General features: G+C 40.3%; 1 protein-coding gene across 2 annotated transcripts in view; it reads left to right on the top strand.

The window, feature by feature from the left end:
• PDHX (pyruvate dehydrogenase complex component X) overlaps window positions 1–18,389 on the top strand; it is a 51,682-nt gene extending 33,293 nt beyond the window's left edge. For both annotated transcript variants that reach the window (XM_079951934.1, XM_079951935.1), the window contains exons 8-11: window positions 6,166–6,224; window positions 10,741–10,899; window positions 13,775–13,839; window positions 17,418–18,389. In XM_079951934.1, the coding sequence (XP_079808060.1) occupies window positions 6,166–6,224; window positions 10,741–10,899; window positions 13,775–13,839; window positions 17,418–17,682 (548 nt within the window). In that variant the 3' untranslated portion in view covers window positions 17,683–18,389. The remainder of the gene's footprint in view (window positions 1–6,165; window positions 6,225–10,740; window positions 10,900–13,774; window positions 13,840–17,417) is intronic.
• The last annotated feature ends 244 nt before the right edge of the window (window positions 18,390–18,633 follow it).

The raw sequence follows: 18,633 nt of genomic DNA, 5'->3' as shown, positions 1-18,633 counted from the left end.
TTAAAAAAATTTCTCTAAGGATTCAGATAGACTAAAACACCTCTTGTTAGACAAATATGCACATGTGAACAACTGTCTGAAGCTGAATGGGTCTCATTCGATAAAGTGTAACAGACAATGAGTACAACTGCTGAAGATGGTGTGTGTGTGTGAGAGAGAGAGAGAGAGAGGGAGAGGTCAAGACAGAAAAATATCGTTGAACTAAGCAATCTTTGTGCCCACTTAATAGGAGTCCAGATTGGGAAGAATATGTAAAATATGTAAAATCTGAGGGAGATAAAGGATTAGTTTCTTGAGGAAGATCTGTGACTCTTTCACAAGGCTAGTTCCCATGAAGATGCTGTGTCTTAGGGAGCATGACTTGATCAATTTCACCAGTCCTCATCATCAAGTGGAGGAGCCAGGCTCTGGTGAGTGAGATGCACCTGAGATTTCCTCCAGATCTGGAGCTACAGTGCAGGTAGTGCTATTCCCCTTGTTCTTTCATAATGGCAATGGCGCCCACCTGAGAGGTGCAAGAATTGAGTTCCAGCTGGAGAAACCCACTCTTGCTCCATACACAAAGCTTGGCAGGAGCCTGCACAAGCATAGCAAGGTTCTGCCTCTCAGTTCAGAACAGAAGGCAAGACATGGGGGTTCCCTCAGCTTGGAGCAGCTGGCAGGTTTAGAAACAGAGCCAGCCTCTTCCTGTCCCTTCAGCTGAACAGTTGTGAGTTGCGGTTTGTTGCTCCTCCCACTCCTTCCCAGCTGCAAAAATTAGAGTGATTTTTTTTTGGCGGGGGCGTTCTTTTTAACAATTTTGCATATTTTTAATCCTATTTTACATGTTCAGCGATTAATATGTTAAATGAGGGTATTGATGTAAATAACACAACAAGACATTTTCCCTTGACCTCTGCATCTCAGAGACCTAGCATGAAACTTGAGAGGAAAGAGGCTCTCCCCTATTCCTTCATCCCTCTTCCAGCAGAGTCCCTCTGTGGATGGTTTTCATTGAGCTGACTCTTGGGATTGAGTGATGACTTCCTTAAAGCTTCTCTTAGATCTCCCCAGGCTCAACTGGTTGTTCTCAGAGACCCAGCAAGTACCTCTGAGCCTGGGAGGGGGAACATCCTAAAAAGTGAGTTTCTCTGCCTGCCATCTCCAAGGAGAAGTCTAGCACAGAAACAATGAATTTTGTGTAGGTGGAGAGAGAGGCAACTGCCCTCTGTTGGTCCTTCCCTGGGGGGACATGCCCCCTTCTGGCAGGGAACAGATTAGTTGGGGAGGGAAAGCAGACAAGAGGAACCCTGGTGGCTGAGGAGGAGGGTTGAGACCAGGAAAATCCAGAAAAGATTTTATTCTCCAGAGTCTACAGATATTGCATTAGGCTGCAGAAAGGCAGCGGATTTTTGCTAGGCATTCTGTCTCCCTTAAAAAAGGAAACTGATAATTTAGGTCAGTGCTGCTGACACTGTTGTACAAAAGACTTTAAACCAGAAATGCTAAATAGTACACATGATAGCACATGATAGCAAAGGCTATATCTGTGTCTAATAATTAGCTCAGTTTCATAAATGTAGACAGCTTGGGTGGTGGGTGAGAAGACAGCCTAGTAGAAAGTGTAGCAAAAGGAAACTTCCAAAGTGAGCCTAGCATAAAGGAGATAAAAGGTATTCAGAAGCAGTTTGATGTCTTTCATATAATGAATGTCTCTTCAGCAGTGACTATACTTGAGGGGGGGGGCGGAATTCCTTGACTCTCCTAATTCAAAATTACGGTATGTGTTCAAGATATGCAGTCCCTCTGATGACAGTCCATTTGTGCTCCAAAACCTGGTGCATTTTAAAGGAACAAAATTTGTCGTTGCACCACTTTACAGTCTTCTGAACCTTAGCTGTAGTTTGGTAGTCGGCTTCTCTTTCTCGTGTGTGTGTGTGTGTGTGTGTGTGTGTGTGTTGCAATCTAGCATTTAGCACTGATCATTCGTAAATTGGTTTTGATGACCAACAGGGTCCCCTGGATGTCATGCCACAGGCAAAGGATTTTGATTTAATGGAAGCTTTGCTTCTGCAAAGAGTTAAACTGCTTTGATACGGCCATATTCCCTACTGCAACAAGAATCCACAAGTTCCACTGTAAGCTTCCTCACATGAATGGCTTTGCCTTTTGGCTGAAGCGTTTCAAGGTTACCTTTTTAATTAGCAGCCTTGGACGATGTGAAGGCCAAAAGTCTTCCATTAGAATTCTAAACAGGTACGGTTTATTCATATGGTGATTCTGGTTTTCCAATATAAAACTAACTCTATTGAAGTTTGTGTTTTGTTTTTGAGCTCCCATAATTAGACACTTGACAGCATTACAATTGGGGGAAGGGAAAAAGAGATTTCCAGCTTTCAGGTCTCCAGCAAGAGATTTCTGTGGCTTAAATAAGAACATTGCATGGCATTTATATTATTTTTTTCTTACTGCTAGTGTACTTTGTTAGGACAAATAGGAAAAATGATTAGGCAGCTTGAGACAGGCATGGGGTCAGTGGAAAAACTAAGGTCACTATGATTTGGTGGTAACATTCTTCTATGGTTCTGCAAATTCTCTCCCCCCCACCCCCAAATATACAGTGGTACCTCGGGTTAAGTACTTAATTTGTTCCGGAGGTCCGTACTTAACCTGAAACTGTTCTTAACCTGAAGCACCACTTTAGCTAATGGGGCCTCCTGCTGCTGCTGTGCTGCCAGAGCACGATTTCTGTTCTCATCCTGAAGCAAAGTTCTTAACCTGAAGCACTATTACTGGGTTAGTGGAGTCTGTAACCTGAAGAGTATGTAACCTGAAGCATATGTAACCCGAGGTACCACTGTATAGGGGGTTAAGTTCATAGTAATTTTGTCTGGTTTCAACCTTCCTCAGCTATATTTTCGTAGAACAACTGTGTGTCCCTTTTCTGTTGTTTGTTTAAAGGCTATCTTCCTATTTATTTTCTACACAACTCTCAGAAAAATATATTTTTTGCTCCACATTATTGATTTAAACAAACTGCTCCTCTCAAAACAAAGAAGGCCAGATACATTTTGAAACATGTTTTAACAATCTAACCCTGTGCATGTCTGCTCAGGAGTAGCTTGTTTTGAGTTCAATAAGACTTAACTCCAAGCAAGGTTAGTGTGTATATAGGATTGCAACCCAAGTCATAATAAAGTTCACTGTAACCTAATGAAGGATTTTCCACCACAATTCTGTTGGCTGCTTGTATTATATATACTGTAAAAGTGTTGTGGTGCTAACTGCAGGCTGCATTCTTTTATATATATATATATATATATATCTTTGGAATTTTGAATATTAATCCTGATTTTGCGCAGATCTAATAGAATTCAGGTACCCATTTTTATTAAACTTTCTAAGCAGACCTAAATAGAACCTGAACCAATGAAGGAACTGCCCTGTGGTATCCAATCCAGAAAGGACAAGGGCAGGTTATCGGGGACGATTTGTTTGTTTTTACCTTTTTCAAATACGTTAGAATTTTCAACTATGCAACAGAGTTCCTACCTGCTTTACTTCTATTGTTAAAGCAATTTCATGATTTGCCAGTGCCTTCATCTCAGTAATCTGAACAGGACAAGTCCCCAAGGGACATCACACAATGACATGTTTTGCTTTTACAGTTCAACAGATATGCTAGATAATTCTTTTGATTATTCCATTTCATGCATCATAGAATATCAGACTGAACAATGAGATTTCTATTTTCTGTGTTTTTCTCATTTGGTTGTATTTTTAGACATACAGTAGAATTTTGCATCACAGTAAACCAGTGATACCTCGGGTTACATATGCTTCAGGTTACAGACCTTGCTAACCCAGAAATATTACCTTGGGTTAAGAACTTTGCTTCAGGATGAGAACAGAAATTGTGTTCCGGCGGTGCGGCAGCAGCAGAAGGCCCCATTAGCTAAAGTGGTGCTTCAGGTTAAGAACAGTTTCAGGTTAAGAACGGACCTCCGGAACGAATTAAGTACTTAACCTGAGGTACCACTGTACTTACACATTGCTGTCATTCACTGGTATGTGTGATAAAATTATGGATAATATTTTGTGCTGGTGTTGTTACTACAAATGTTTGACTTCAGGTTAGCAAATCTGCACATGACATTATTCCTGTGTGTGATATTATTCCTTCAGTTAAATATAATTATTAACCTGTTTCGTTCTTTTATGCCTTTCCAAAAAATAGTTGCGCGTCAACTGTGTTTTGGTTGGTAGGTAGGTATATGAAATCATTTATGTGCTATGAGCTGTATTCAGCTAAATTGTTTCACTAGCAAATGCCAGCAAAAGGATTCCTGCTAGTACAACAGGACTTGCCTCAGTCTCCTTACCCCATATGCATTCTACACCATGCTCAAATCTTCTCCATGCTCAAACCCCAGAACAGATTTAAGGGACACACGGTGGGTGGGGGGAGAGAGAGCAGGAGAAGGTTCCATCACACAAGAAAAATCCTTGCCCTTAATGGAACAGCCTTAGCTCTACATCATATACAACCCTCTATGTTGTATAGAACCCTTACCACTTTCATTCAGAATGTTGTTATACCTTAAGAGCTATATTTTCTGACTAAAACATATAATGAATATATCACTTTGGGTTCTCTCCAATGCTGTGCCATCCCATTTGCACAACAGACTTCCACTTGGGCAACTGAACTTCCTCCTACTCCTTTCTTCTCCCTTGTAGCTCTTCACCCTCCCTCAACATCTGCTCTAGAGACATATTTGGGGGGCACATAAGGAAATGAAGGGTAGTCCCATCATGTAAGTAGAGCTCCACATTCACAGTGTTGGGTACAACCCTTAATATTTAAAAATGCTTTCCAAAACTACCTGCATCAATGAAGTAACATTTAAGCCTTTAGCTTACTGGTTTAATATCATGTTTCTTTTTAACTTGATTACAGTAAATGATCCTGAAAGCTTGATATAACAGCAGTATTTATTCTGAATGACTGGCATCTTACCCCCATTTTCGAGTTCAGCACTACTCTTGTATTCCAAGTTACGTGGTCAATGAACATTTCATTTCAATGAGTCAGTTGGAAACCTTGCCTGCTCGACTTGGATGTATACCTCTAGTTACCATCTTTTTGATTGTATAATCCAGTGCACCAAATAAGAGCTCCTGCACATATACCCAGCTACATGGAAACACCTTTTCCCATGATATTGCTTGCTGCCCCCGAGCCCATGTGTGAATACCAAAACAACATGGGCAAGACCGAACCTCTGGGTCTTTTGCACCTCATGCTGCCCCGGAGGAATACTGATTGAGTGCAAAATGCTCCTTCAATTGACCCAATTTATGTGGCTGCAGTATTATTGCAAGCTTCTCTGTGTGAAAAGAAGAGCTGTACTTCTTGTGTGAAAAGATAATAACATCACCTATCTTGACACCGACTTTGGCATTGTGAGCAGTTTGAGGTTTAAATGCTAATACTGTCAATCGATATGCTCCCAATAAAGATGCAGCATAGCTCAGGGATGAGGATGAAGAGACGATAGTAGAGTGGAGATGAGGAAATTCCAGCGTACTTCTGCAAAGGCATCTTGGCCATCATTGCAAATACCTACATATTTTGTCTTGAATAAGCCTTCCCCCTTTCTTCTTCATAGGTGGACCAGAGTAGAGGTGTTTTTGGTGACTAGTGGTTTTCCATCTCCTGTCTTGTTCTCCATTTCCCCCTTGTATTTACATCTCCTTTTAAAAAGGCATCCAGATTTCTGGGTTGGTCTTGTTTGTTCTTTGCTGTTATCTGCAAAAGAATGGGAGCGAAATAAAACATTATTATTGTGGAATGCATTAAAAAACAAAAAGACTTTCCTTTCTGGTAGACTCTAGAGGATGCAAGTATTCTGCTTTATATGCTCTCAGTTAATAGCATATCATTTCTAAATCACTGTTTTCCTATAGCAACAGCAGAAATATGTTTTGAGTTTCAGATTTATGGTACTATAAAAACACCCCTGCTATGAAGATAAGTAATTAGAACTGTTTTTGACTACATGATTTTCTAAGAGGTCATTCTGTTCTTCTGCTAATGACTAGTATATTAATTGTACAAATTGGGGCAGGTGGACTGTTTATCTTGAAACTATGTATCTTAATTTCTTGCTCTCTTTTATACAGATGATATTAAAGTGTCAGTGAATGACTTTATTATCAAAGCAACAGCAGTTACCCTGAAAGTAAGTAACCATTCTTTAATTATAGTTGTAGATTTTCTGTGTTCAATAATGGTAAGTGCTGTGTTGAGTTAGGCTGAAGGTTTGGTGCCTTGGAAGTCAGCTCAAAATCAGTTTCCCCTTTCTCTGTTCTTCTGGAATATCTGCTAGCCTCAGAAGTAGTTTCTTAGTCACCATTCAGATAGACATTCTCTTAATGGTGAGATTACAGCTTCTGTGTTGTTGCCATACCAGAGACCATCTAGAGCATCCCTCAAACTAATACCTTTCATACGTTTTAGACTACAGCTCCTATCCGTCCCAACCAATTTGGCTAGCGGCCTTGTTTCCAGGTGGGGAAAGGCTGATCTAAATTCTTCTACACACATGGACTACTGTTGTTTCAAGGTTATCTAGTCTTCGGATTAAAATCATCTTTAAACCTTTGTTACCAATTAGACAGCACTACTGGGAGAAAACTGGTGGAATTTAAGCACATCTTGCCTTGAATATGGTTTGGTATGGCAACTAGTACAGGTGCCTGCACTACCATTAATAACAAAATGGGACAGATTCCCACTCCCCATTCAGATCTTCTTCTGACCAAGAGCACCTCTGTCTGATCTGGATTAACCCTCATTATCTTAGCCCACGTCCAATTCATCATTGTATCTGGTTGTGAATGAATAAATGCAACCCCACCACCTGCAACTTCCAAAAAAAGTACCATATGTTTGAACATGGGTTTATGTTTACATAGCAGCATAAAATGCAAAATTTTCTGACTGCCCTGTTTTTCAGTTCTAGCACTATGCAAAGCAAAACCTGTGTGGACTGCTATCTTGGATGGGATTTGAGAGTGTAATTTTCAATTAAAATTATGTCCCTCATATGTGGGCATCTTCTTCCTTAAGAGGAAGCTAAAATATTTCCCCATTATTCTGGGATTTCCAGTTCACTTGATCTGTATCAGCTCACTGAATTTGTAAGAAAGATGTGCTAGTTTTATTTGGCCTTCATGCAGAAAACATTATCAGTGAAGACGCCTTTCTGTTGAATATTTGTGAGTATCTTTTCCAACTCACAAACCGTCCAGCACACTCCTCTGCATGCACCACTCTGTGCAGCGTTGTTAAGCCTTTTGAGGAGACAATCACTGATGCAATAAACTCACTTCACACCCACGATTCAGGAAGTAAGTTGTAGTGCTGGTTTACAGCTTAATGGCTCAGTACATCAGTAGGGGAGCAGGTGGTGCTGTGGTCTAAACCACTGAGCCTCTTGGGCTTGCCGATTGGAAGATTGGCGGTTCAAATCCCCATGACGGGGTGAGCTCCCATTGCTCTGTCCCAGCTTCTGCCAACCTAGCAGTTCGAAAGCACACCAGTGCAAGTAGATAAATAGGTACCGCTGTGGCGGGAAGGTAAACAATGTTTCCGTGCTCTCTGGCTTCCATCACAGTGTTCCATTGCTCCAGAAGAGGTTTAGTCATGCTGGCCACATGACCCGGAAAGCTGTCTGTGGACAAACGCCAGCTCCCTCAGCCTGAAGCGAGATGAGCACCGCACCCCATAGTCACCTTTGACAGGACTTAACCGTCCAGGAGTCCTTTACCTTTTTAACATCATTAGCCCATAAATCAGTCACTAGCATGATGCTAGTACGGTTCGCATCTGGAGATGATTTTCTCCCTCCCTGCAGGGAGAAGAACAGAGCTCTTTCTCCCTGTCTCTTATCTAGGCCCAAAGGCACATTGCTCATGCTTCTGTCCTTGAAGCCACCTGCTTCTAGATTTACATTATACTGTGCAGATAAGGAATGACTACTAGTTTCAGTTTCACATACGCCAACACTTTCTTCCTAGGTTTAATATGGAAAGAAAACTGAACATTGAGCTTGATCTTCATTTACCTTTTTGTCTTTTAACTGAAAATAAACCCTTGCCTGATATTCCTTTTTGGCCCAGCACTAATACCGGCTTGTTGGTTTGTTTATTTGGTATTATTCTTTTCTAGCTTGAGTACTGCTAGTATAGGTAAAGAGGTTAATATGCAGGTATTTTATACGTCAGTAAACTTTTCTATCCTTAAAAGATCACATACTTATTAGCTATGACCAATTAAAGGTAAAAGGTAAAGGTACCCCTGCCCGTACGGGCCAGTCTTGACAGACTCTGGGGTTGTGCGCCCATCTCACTCAAGAGGCCGGGGGCCAGGGCTGTCCGGAGACACTTCCGGGTCACGTGGCCAGCGTGACAAAGCTGCATCTGGCGAGCCAGCGCAGCACACGGAAACGCCGTTTACCTTCCCACCAGTAAGTGGTCCCTATTTATCTACTTGCACCCGGGGGTGCTTTCGAACTGCTAGGTTGGCAGGCGCTGGGACCGAGCAGCGGGAGCGCACCCCGCCGCGGGGATTCGAACCGCCGACCTTTCGATCGGCAAGCCCTAGGCGCTGAGGCTTTTACCCACAGCGCCACCCGCGTCCCATGACCAATTAGCATCTGTCAAAAAGCAGGTCTCCCATGCTGTACTAGTTGCAGCCTTTTAAACTCTCCAACAGCAGCCCTACAGAGGATGCCCTGTGGTAATCCAAATGAGACTTTGCTGAGGGCTGCAGTATGCTAGCCAAGTCCAGATCCTCTGAGACAGAGCAGCTCATGGTAGAAAGCATTACTGGCTTCCTTTTTTATCCAGGTGCTAAACTAGATCAAAAATATTCCTCAGTTGGAAACTTTTTCCGTCGGTGCTGTCTAGAACAGCCAAACACCTGTCTTCCAGTTGAACCAATTATCAACATCCTTGCCTGGATCCCCATCAGACCTGGTGCCAGGCAAGACATCTACCAATAGCCTGCTTTATCTGAATTTAGTTTCAGTTTCTTAGCCCATGACATTGAGAGATCTTTTTGTCATTAGCTGAGTCTTCCTTTCATCCAGGGAAGTAGAAAATAAGCTAATTGGTGTTGATGATGGGGCTGACCTTTAAAACCCTAAACGGTCTCGGTCCTGTATACCTGAAGGAGCATCTCCACCCCCATCGTTCTGCCCGGACACTGAGGTCCAGCACCAAGGGCCTTCTGGCAGATCCCTCCCTGCAAGAAGTGAGGTTACAGGGAACCAGGCAGAGGGCCTTCTCAGTAGTGGCTCCTGCCCTGTGGAACGCCCTCCCATCAGATGTCAAGGAAATAAACAACTATATGACATTTAGAAGACATCTGAAGGCAGCCCTGTTCAGGGAAGTTTTTAATGACTGATGTTTTAATGTATTTTTAACCTTCAGTTGGAAGCTTCCCAGAGTGGCTAGGAAACCCTGCCAGATGGTGGGGTAGAAATAATTTATTATTATTATTATTATTATTATTATTATTATTAAATGTTCCAACTTCAATCCTAGGAAACTTTTCAAAGGGTCGTGTTCCACTTCTTTCAAATGAGTTTCTATATGTGTGGTGACTTGTGTCTGAAAAGGGAAACTTGCAAATGGCAGCTACTGGGGATACATATAAACATTACATGAGCCAGGAATGAACAGGCTTTAGGCTTGGGGAATCTACCTTGTGTTTTACTAGAAGCCCCAGATCCTTCAACCAGAGCCTAGAATTGAATTATCCTGAGTTCAGGCATTTGAATATCAGAATTGAACGGAGCTCAAAGCCCTTCCACATACATAAAATCCACTGCTGGTGGAAAAAATATTTTTGATTTGCTATTGTTAAACAATTAGGAAGTAGAAATCCTTTCCAATCTACTGCTTTAGGCACACATATGTCTTGCTCAGTGCATTTGTGTGATCAGCATTGGGAAAATTTTACAAGTAGAATTCATCATGTACAGGTTTTAAATAAATTAGTTACATTAGCTTGATAGAAGCCATGAATATGGGAACATGAGTAGGGGGAAAATGAGAACATTCTCATACAAAATATCCATTTGTATCCAAAGCAAAAAAAAACCCCTCAGTCTAATTTTAAAACGTGAAATTTAATTCTGACATTAACAAGTTTCAAATTAGTCAAATTTTGTTTTACATTTAGAGCAGATGCTGCTAACAAGGATATGTTGATGTGAGTTTTTCTTCTTTTTAACACTGAACTTGTATTTTCTCCTATGAATCAAGTGGCAACAGAAAATCCATATGTACTTCCTTATGATTGGGGCAGCAGTCACAATTCTTGTTTCCAAGGCATCTGCAAGTTGAGGGTTGATATCCGATGGGATTGGAGTCTGTTAATAATTCACTAGCAGTTCAGAAACCGTGTATTTCTTGGCTGCCTGCAGCTGTGCAATTTCCAGTATCCTGTACATTCATGCCTTGTGACAAAGTAGGTATACATGGATGCTAGCTAATAAGATAGGTCTATTTTTAGACTCACATGACAGATCTTTTGTTATTATTAACCTTGCCTTGCTTAAGGCAAACCTTTCCACATATGTGAATTCCTCCATCACCACACTTTCTAAAGGATTTTCCTTTTCCTTGGTAATTGGTTATGCCATTATTCTTTTAACAGCTGCGCCTCCCTCTGTTTCCTTCTTCCAGCAAATGCCAGATGTGAATGTGACCTGGGATGGAGAGGGCCCCCGGCAGCAGCAATCTATAGACATCTCTATTGCTGTGGCAACAGACCGAGGTCTCATTACACCAATCATAAAAGATGCTGCAGCCAAGGGAGTTCAGGAGATTGCAGCTTCTGCAAAGGTAGGTATTCCACATACATGGTCGTAATCTTTCGGAGCATAATGGCATTTAGATGTGCAACCAAAGACATGGTGTATCTCGGAAAAAACACACTGCTTTAAAGCCGCTTCTCTGTTGGATATGAGACATCTGTGATGATGTCCCATTCCACAGGAATTACTGTGTTTTGCTTTTGGCAGGCATTCAGGGATTTTAAGTGAAATTAAAATCAACAAATACATTTTGTTTCTGGCCTACATTTATCTAAAGTTCCCCAGAGGGAGGCTAATTTTGAGTTCTTTTGTGGAAGTTGGGGACTGCACATGCTGTTCCTTTCTTCTTGCAGTAGGTCATCATTATTAATCCCATTCTGCATACAGGAGCCTGATGCTCTGAGATCGAGTCTCGTCTAGTGAGTTCATCAGAATAGTGAAATTTGTATCAGACTCTTTATGATTTGCCTTTCAGTCTTTTAGCCACTGTGCTGCACCAGCTTCACAAAAGCTGGCAGTATGGAAAATGGAGGATTTCTTAAGATTAGTTAGAATCGCCATGGAGGCCATTAAAACCCTAGCTAGTGCACTAGAGTCCACCTCAGTATGGATGTTGAAATCACCCAGAACTATTGTTCTGGGCTCCTCCAACACCATTCCGCAAATAAGTTTTCATTACCCTTTGAGAGAGAGGTTTAGATGTTTGTGTATTTTAGAAAAAAAACCAATAGGCAAAATATCCTTGTTCCTTGCCCACATTTAGGCCTGTCCTCAACTCTTTGTTTATTGAAGTATTATAAACCACAACAATGGAATGATTTGGAAGATTTTATTTTGCCAGTAATCACCATGGGGTTGTAAGTAATAATTCAAAAATCAGTTAGAAAGAAGAGTGTGCTTTTCTTTATCTTCCTGCTTGCCAGTTGTAGTAACTGTTACAGTAATTCTGAAAGGATGATCAATGAAGGCAATTTCATCAGAGATGCATTTAAATTTCAATGGAAACATATATTTTTATCTCCAGCAATAAGCAACTAGGCAATGCAATATAGGCCAAGTATAGTCATCCATATCTCAGTTCAGTAACCAAGACTGCAATCCTAACCCCAGTTATCTGGAAGTCCAATAGAATTTAAGAAGTGGAAGAACAGACCTAGAGAAACCTATGCATATCTGTGGTGTTCCTTTTGTTTTTGTGTTTTTGCTGAAAGGAATGTAGACAATTTCATTTTGTTGATCTTTACTCCTTAGCTTCCTGCCACATGGTTGTGCAATTTTACTTTGTTTTTTCTTTGATAAATGTTTGATAGTGTTGTACTCATCTGTAAAACTTTATGCATGTCATCTTAATTCACAAAGAATATTCTAGTTCTACAAAGAGCCACTGGAGCATAATCTTAAATGAAACTATTGCAGATTTCTTCTCCTGTGTTTATGTAAAACCTAACAACTTGTTTATCATAACTCTAATGTGCAGCAGGAAGTAGGCATCCATAGTAAGAGGTATTAATCTACAAGTATCTACTAGGCCAATATATTTCCATAAAGATAATGGATGGATTTCGGAAATCTGAGACTTCCATCTGTAACAATAAGCTTTGCTATTAATATCTTTAGCAGAATTCCAATCCCATCTTAAGGCTATTGGGGCATTCTTTACTGCCAGATATTTTCAAATAAAAGGTGCATTACCAGCACTGTAGTTATAAACGCTTGTCAAGATTAATATTTTTGCTTTGAACATAAGCATGTATTATCCCTCTCAGTATTGTCATGACCTGAATATATTGAAGGGCTAGGTCTGGTCAATAGAACTGTCCCCTAATGCACTGGGATTCTTACAACAGATGTAACATTGCTTTGGCATAGCTGAGCACAGTATTGGACTGTAAGGACTTACATATATCACTGTGAATTGAGTTTACAGTGTTATCTTTATCACAGCTGAGCTGAATATTCCTCAATTTTAATTTTCTATAATTTCTTCCTGTCTCTCTGGCAACCTCTTGGATACCTTTTATTTCATTCTCCTTTAGTAAACTGAGATAGATTATGTAAGTGGTCTAAGTGATCTTTAAATCTCTGCGTGCATTGATGTTTTATATTGAAATTGCCATGGCTATGGTGGCAAGACAGTAAAAACAAATATTTCCCATAATTGTGGGGAATTTTCAGTGACACATGTCTCTCAAATGCATTTTTTGCACTATTACTTTTTAACTGCTATAAATCTGAAAAATTGAAATTTCCGTTCTAATTGTATATTGTCCGTATCTTGTTTCTGAAAAATGCACTTTCAGACAGTGATGTCATGTGTAGATATCTCATGCATCCAAATATGTCATATGAAATCATAGGAAATGGTAATTTTTCATGAGTCTTGTTGCCTCCTAGAAGGAATGATTTGACACTTTGTTAGCTCCACCCATCAGCTGTGAATCATATAATAGGACTTACATTTTCCTCTCATTTTTGGTTGTAAAATAGTTGGGTGAAATTTCCTGTCAGCGTTAGAATTAATGGCTACTTACAATGAGATCAGACTATTTCATCTATAGGTTGTAGGCAAGGCAGTGCTGACAGTTGAATAACTAACACAAGCTAAACATAACAGAAAATGTTGTCTGAGACTATTCTAAAGCTAATTGAGGGATCACCACAGAAATTTCTCTGCTACCTCCAAATGTATATTCCTACTTTGGAGGCCTATTCCCAGAAGATACAAATTTAAGAGTTTTGCTAACACAAATTACAGCATCTGCTTGAATTTATTGATATTAATTAAACTGAACTATTTATACAAGCAAAATACGTTTAAGAGCATATTTATTTCACAAATACAATTAACTTTGCTAACAGAAATTCTTAAATTACTAACATATGTTTGGATTTGATTTCCATAGGCTCTAGCAAAGAAAGCAAGAGATGGAAAATTGCTACCAGAAGAATACCAAGGAGGATCTTTTAGGTATTTCAAATGTAGTTTAATTGCTAAAAATTTAGTAGCGTGGAATGAAGTTGTGCTCTTACTTGTGCTCCAGAATATTGTTAGTCTGTAAGTGAAGCACTAAACTTGGTTTATCTAGCTTTTTGTAATCTTAGACTGTGTTCAGATGTACCTACAAATAGCACATCTGGTGTACTGCATGAGCTTAGTTTAACTCCTCTCATAACATTCATATTTGTTCAGAATGCATTGCTGATTTTCATTTCACCCTCACTCCATGCTGCGGGAAGCATGACTGTCAGCAGCTCTTCCAAGTTTCACACGGGGGACACTCCCAGGCCTACCTGGAGATGCTGAGATTTGAAACTGGGATTTCCTGAATTCAAAGCAGATATTCTGCCACTGAGATGCATCCCTTCCCCTTAGCAGCATAGAGTATACAGAGAGAGCAGTGCAATTCCACTGACTCAAAAATATTAAGTACAATCCAGTCTCTGGTCATGTGGCTGGTCATGGACAATCTTGGACTATAAATCTGTTGTTTTTCCTAGACTCTGGATAATGGTTCCCATCAATGTCTTCAAAATTCATACATAACATGTCAGAGGAGTAATCTCTATAGAATTGTTTCTTGAATGCAAACCTCTAGCTTTATTATGAACAACTGGTGACTCCCAATAATGTTTAGGATGCACTAGTAATGAAGGTACCAGCTAATAGGTAAAGGTACCCCTGCCCGTACGGGCCAGTCGTGTCCGACTCTAGGGTTGCGTGCTCATCTCGCTCTAGAGGCCATGAGCCGGCACCATCCGAAAACACTTCCGGGTCACGTGGCAAGCGTGACGAAGCTGCAGCTGGCGAGCCAGCACCAGCACAGCACACGGAAACGCTGTTTACCTTCCCGCTATAAAGCGGTACCTATTTATCTTCTTGCACTTAAAAGTGCTTTCGAACTGCTAGGTGGGCAGGAGCTGGGACTGAACGACGGGAGCTCACCCCGCCGTGGGGATTCGAACCGCCGACCATACGATCGGCAAGTCCTAGGCACTGAGGTTTTATCCACAGCGCCACCCGCGTCCCTAATATACCTTGTTTAATTGGGATATGGTTCTATAAAACACAGCGCCTTTTCTTTTCTTATGAGGGGTTTTCAGATTAGAAAATTACTCCTTGAACGTAAACAGGTATTTCATTAAAACTGTTTAAAGGCTAATGGGGACATAGCAGAGCAAGAATATAGACCCTAGTTGGCAGGAAAAGCTTCAATGTTGAGAGATGTTTCACATAAATTTAAGAATTTCATCATATCTAAATGAGTGTCCTAGAGTTGGCCAGGAGGAATGTCCATTGTTAGCTTATTCCCATGTTGAATAGTGCAATAGAGTGAGTTTAATATTTAATTTTAAAAAAATTGTGGGGTGGGGGTTGGTGTAGCATGCTGTGTAAAGGGTTTCAGAACGCCAGGAAATTACAGCTGTTGAGGCCACAGCCTTAACTGATGCACTATTGAGGCAATATTAATACGCCATGGTATCCTATGCTTTGATTAATTTCACCTTGGATGCTTGACGTTACCCAAGCTTCCAATCTCTTGGCCCATCTGCACTTTGAATTCTGCAAGGCTGAGACCTATTCTGTAACATTCTTGCCTAGCAACAGCAGACTTCCGTACTTCCAGAGGCTAAGATTGGCCAGAATGAAGTTGTGTATATGATACTGAGCAAAGATGATAACCTAAAAGGAGCCTTCTGTTTAGATGGGCCTTCAGGTCAGGGGTAAATGCTGATTTCCTGTTGGCTTCCATTCCCCTTTCTTGTTTTCTGTTCTGAAGATCTTTGTGAGAAATCCTAGATGGTAGGAATATTGGGTGCATGGAAACCCCATTACAGCTGCTTGGTACAAAGGATACACTTTATTATAATTTCCAGGACCATCCCATGTTCTACAAAATTGTGAAAGGAAATGGCAGTGACAGTGTTTCCCACCCCTGCCCCCCACTAGAACTGTCATGTTCAATTTATGGCAGGGAAGAGCCTTCTTATTTAGCAGGGAGAAGTTGTGTTAAATCAGAGTTACTGAATACCTGCATAAGCAGCCAGGAAACCTTTTTCTCACTTTACCAGATGTTCCTAGCATTACTTCCACTGCTGTGTAGCAGCCAAGGTTGCTTTCTCTACTCTTGGATTCATTCTGACATTACCTCAGCTGAAGAGACAGGATAAATCACACTGTAGCCAATGTGTTTTTAAGAATCTATTGCTATGTTTCTCATAACGCTAGTAAGCCAAAGAAGGTAGTTACATCCTAGAGTCTTAAATATTCTGAATTTGCAGTAGTTAATAGTGATGAACAGGTTCAAAGTTTGGTTGGAAATTGGTTGGTTGTATTATTTTCTGCATCCATGCCTATTCCAGAATCTATTTAGTAGACTCCATGCCATAGGACAAAGCTTTCCTCCAAAAGTCCACTATCACGACTCCATGGCCTATTTTCAGCTAACAGTGCAACCCTACACATTTCTGCTCCAAAGTACGCCCCACTGAGTTAACTGAATTTAAACCAGCCCCAGCACACTGCTACCATCTCAGCCAGTGATGACAAATGAGAGCGAGAGAGAGAAAGGTGCCTGGTGGCAAATGATGAGATGGGAAAAAACTTGAGGGAGTATGACTCTCTGTATATAGTTTTCAGACTGAAGTTAACAACAAAAAACACGAAAAACTGTCATTTAAATTCAACTCAGTGTTGATCCAGAGTAGATTCCAATGTATCGTTAGCAAAGTAACAACTTAAACATGTTGCAGGATTCCTAAAAAATAGACCAAAGGCAATTGTATTTCATCCAGCAGAGCTTTGCTGCTACTAAAGGCAAATAAGCAGAATGGTCACAAATCCAATACATTCAGGATTGGTAATGTCCATAAGAAACCCAGTTGCAGCAGATTTAAACTTACAATAACTTATAATTAGTCTAAAAGTTTAACACTAAGCATACTATGTACAGAACACTACACCAGAAGGAAAAGAGATAGAAACAGAAAGTGAAACTCAGGCTCCTTCTGGCCTTACTTTTATAGTCAGCAGGACCTTGATTGAAGAGATAAGACAACCAGTTTAAGCCATCTCTACTCAGGTTCTCTGAAGGTATAACCCAAACATCATGAACCTTCTTTCACACAGAGAGGCTTCCAGAACCCTCTTGAATTAAGTAGAAGAGGAAAGATCTCTACACTTCAGATCAATACTTTCCGCACTAAGAAATGCAGACTGACAAAAACAACCCCAACTAGTCTCCTTTTAGTTCATCACATACTAACAAAATCAAACTGATACTAATACTAAAGTTATATTAATATAGGGAAATGGTGTATTTCTTTGTGTGTGGTTTTTATTCACCCTTATTCTTTATTCTAAACCTTTGGTTTTAATTCATTAAGTTAAATTTCTAACTCCATATGTTTATGGAGATACATATACTTTTTTCTGTGTCTAAATGAATCCTTAGTAATTTCCTAAATATGTTTTCAAAGTGCCTTCTTCATACTTATCCTTCCCCCCAATATTTGTTTGTCTGTCTTCTTTTTCCCTTCCACCAATAGCATTTCCAATCTAGGCATGTTTGGCATCAGTAGCTTCATTGCTGTCATAAACCCTCCACAAGCCTGTATCTTAGCTGTGGGACGAACTCGGACAGAACTCGCAGTTGCGGTGGATGACGAAGGGAATGAGAAGCTTCAGCAGCATCAGTTGATGACAGTAACGCTATCAAGTGATGGCCGAGTAGTAGACGATGAACTAGCTTCACAATTTCTGGAGAGACTTAAAAGCAATTTGGAGAATCCAGTTCGCCTTGCCTTGAGCTAAAATGGTCAAGATTTGGTCCTCTGCTTGGCAATATAGGGGACTGAATGCAAAAGGAGATGAAAGAAAACCAGGTACAAAAGATAGGAAGATAAATGCTTAGTGAGACATGGACAATTAAACAGCTTATTTATTTGAACTGACTTGAAACACTTTCAAAGATTTCCAGATCTTGGTTTTTATATGCTAAATACTGTTATTGAACATGCTGAATTTCTCAAACTGTTTAAGCAATTGCACAACAGGGTGGCTATATCAGATGTGGATATCTTCAATATGCCTGAATGCATACTGAATGGGTGAAATGGGTGAAAAGTAGTAAAAGAGAACAAAACCATCCTTTCTTTCATTTTTTTTTTCAGACTGAAAAAAGTTGAAAGCATTTTCAAATACCATTTTCAGTCTAGCAGATTGTCTGTGTCAGTTATGCAGCTGTTTAATAGAGAAAGAGAGTGTTCCCATTAAAACTAGGATTCATCCATGTGAACCTGGAATTTTTGTTGGGAATTCTTTGTATTGGTTCTCTGCTTACTGTATATGTAATGGTTGTACTGGTATGATAGTTTTGAGAAATTAAGAGTAATAGTGAGTCAAGTCTAAAGTGTAAAACAGATATAAATGGGGGAAATGTGTATAAATATTTATAACAATGTAATGCCCAGTGCTGACTTCAGAAGAACAAATTGCATTAAAAACACAACAGATAATAAGTGCTCCTTTCCCTGTTGAGTTCTCTGTGTTGTCTACCTGTAGTTTCTTGATCATCTTTATAATTCCAGTCACTGACTAAAATCCTGCTCACCAACATATTTTTTTTCTAGAAAAAACGGTGCCAGAATAGTCAAGCTGCAAGCCCACCAGTAGCCGCTCCCAGTCTGAGAACCATTGTTTCAGATCATAGGCCACATCATTGCCCTTCTCTCTAGCAATCTGTTTACGGAAATTTAGCAAACT

Source organism: Podarcis cretensis (genome assembly GCF_951804945.1).
Source record: "Podarcis cretensis genome assembly, chromosome: 1".
NCBI lineage: Eukaryota > Metazoa > Chordata > Lepidosauria > Squamata > Lacertidae > Podarcis > Podarcis cretensis.
Note: the sequence above shows the minus strand (reverse complement) of the source record. Positions and strands in the feature narration are given on the sequence as shown.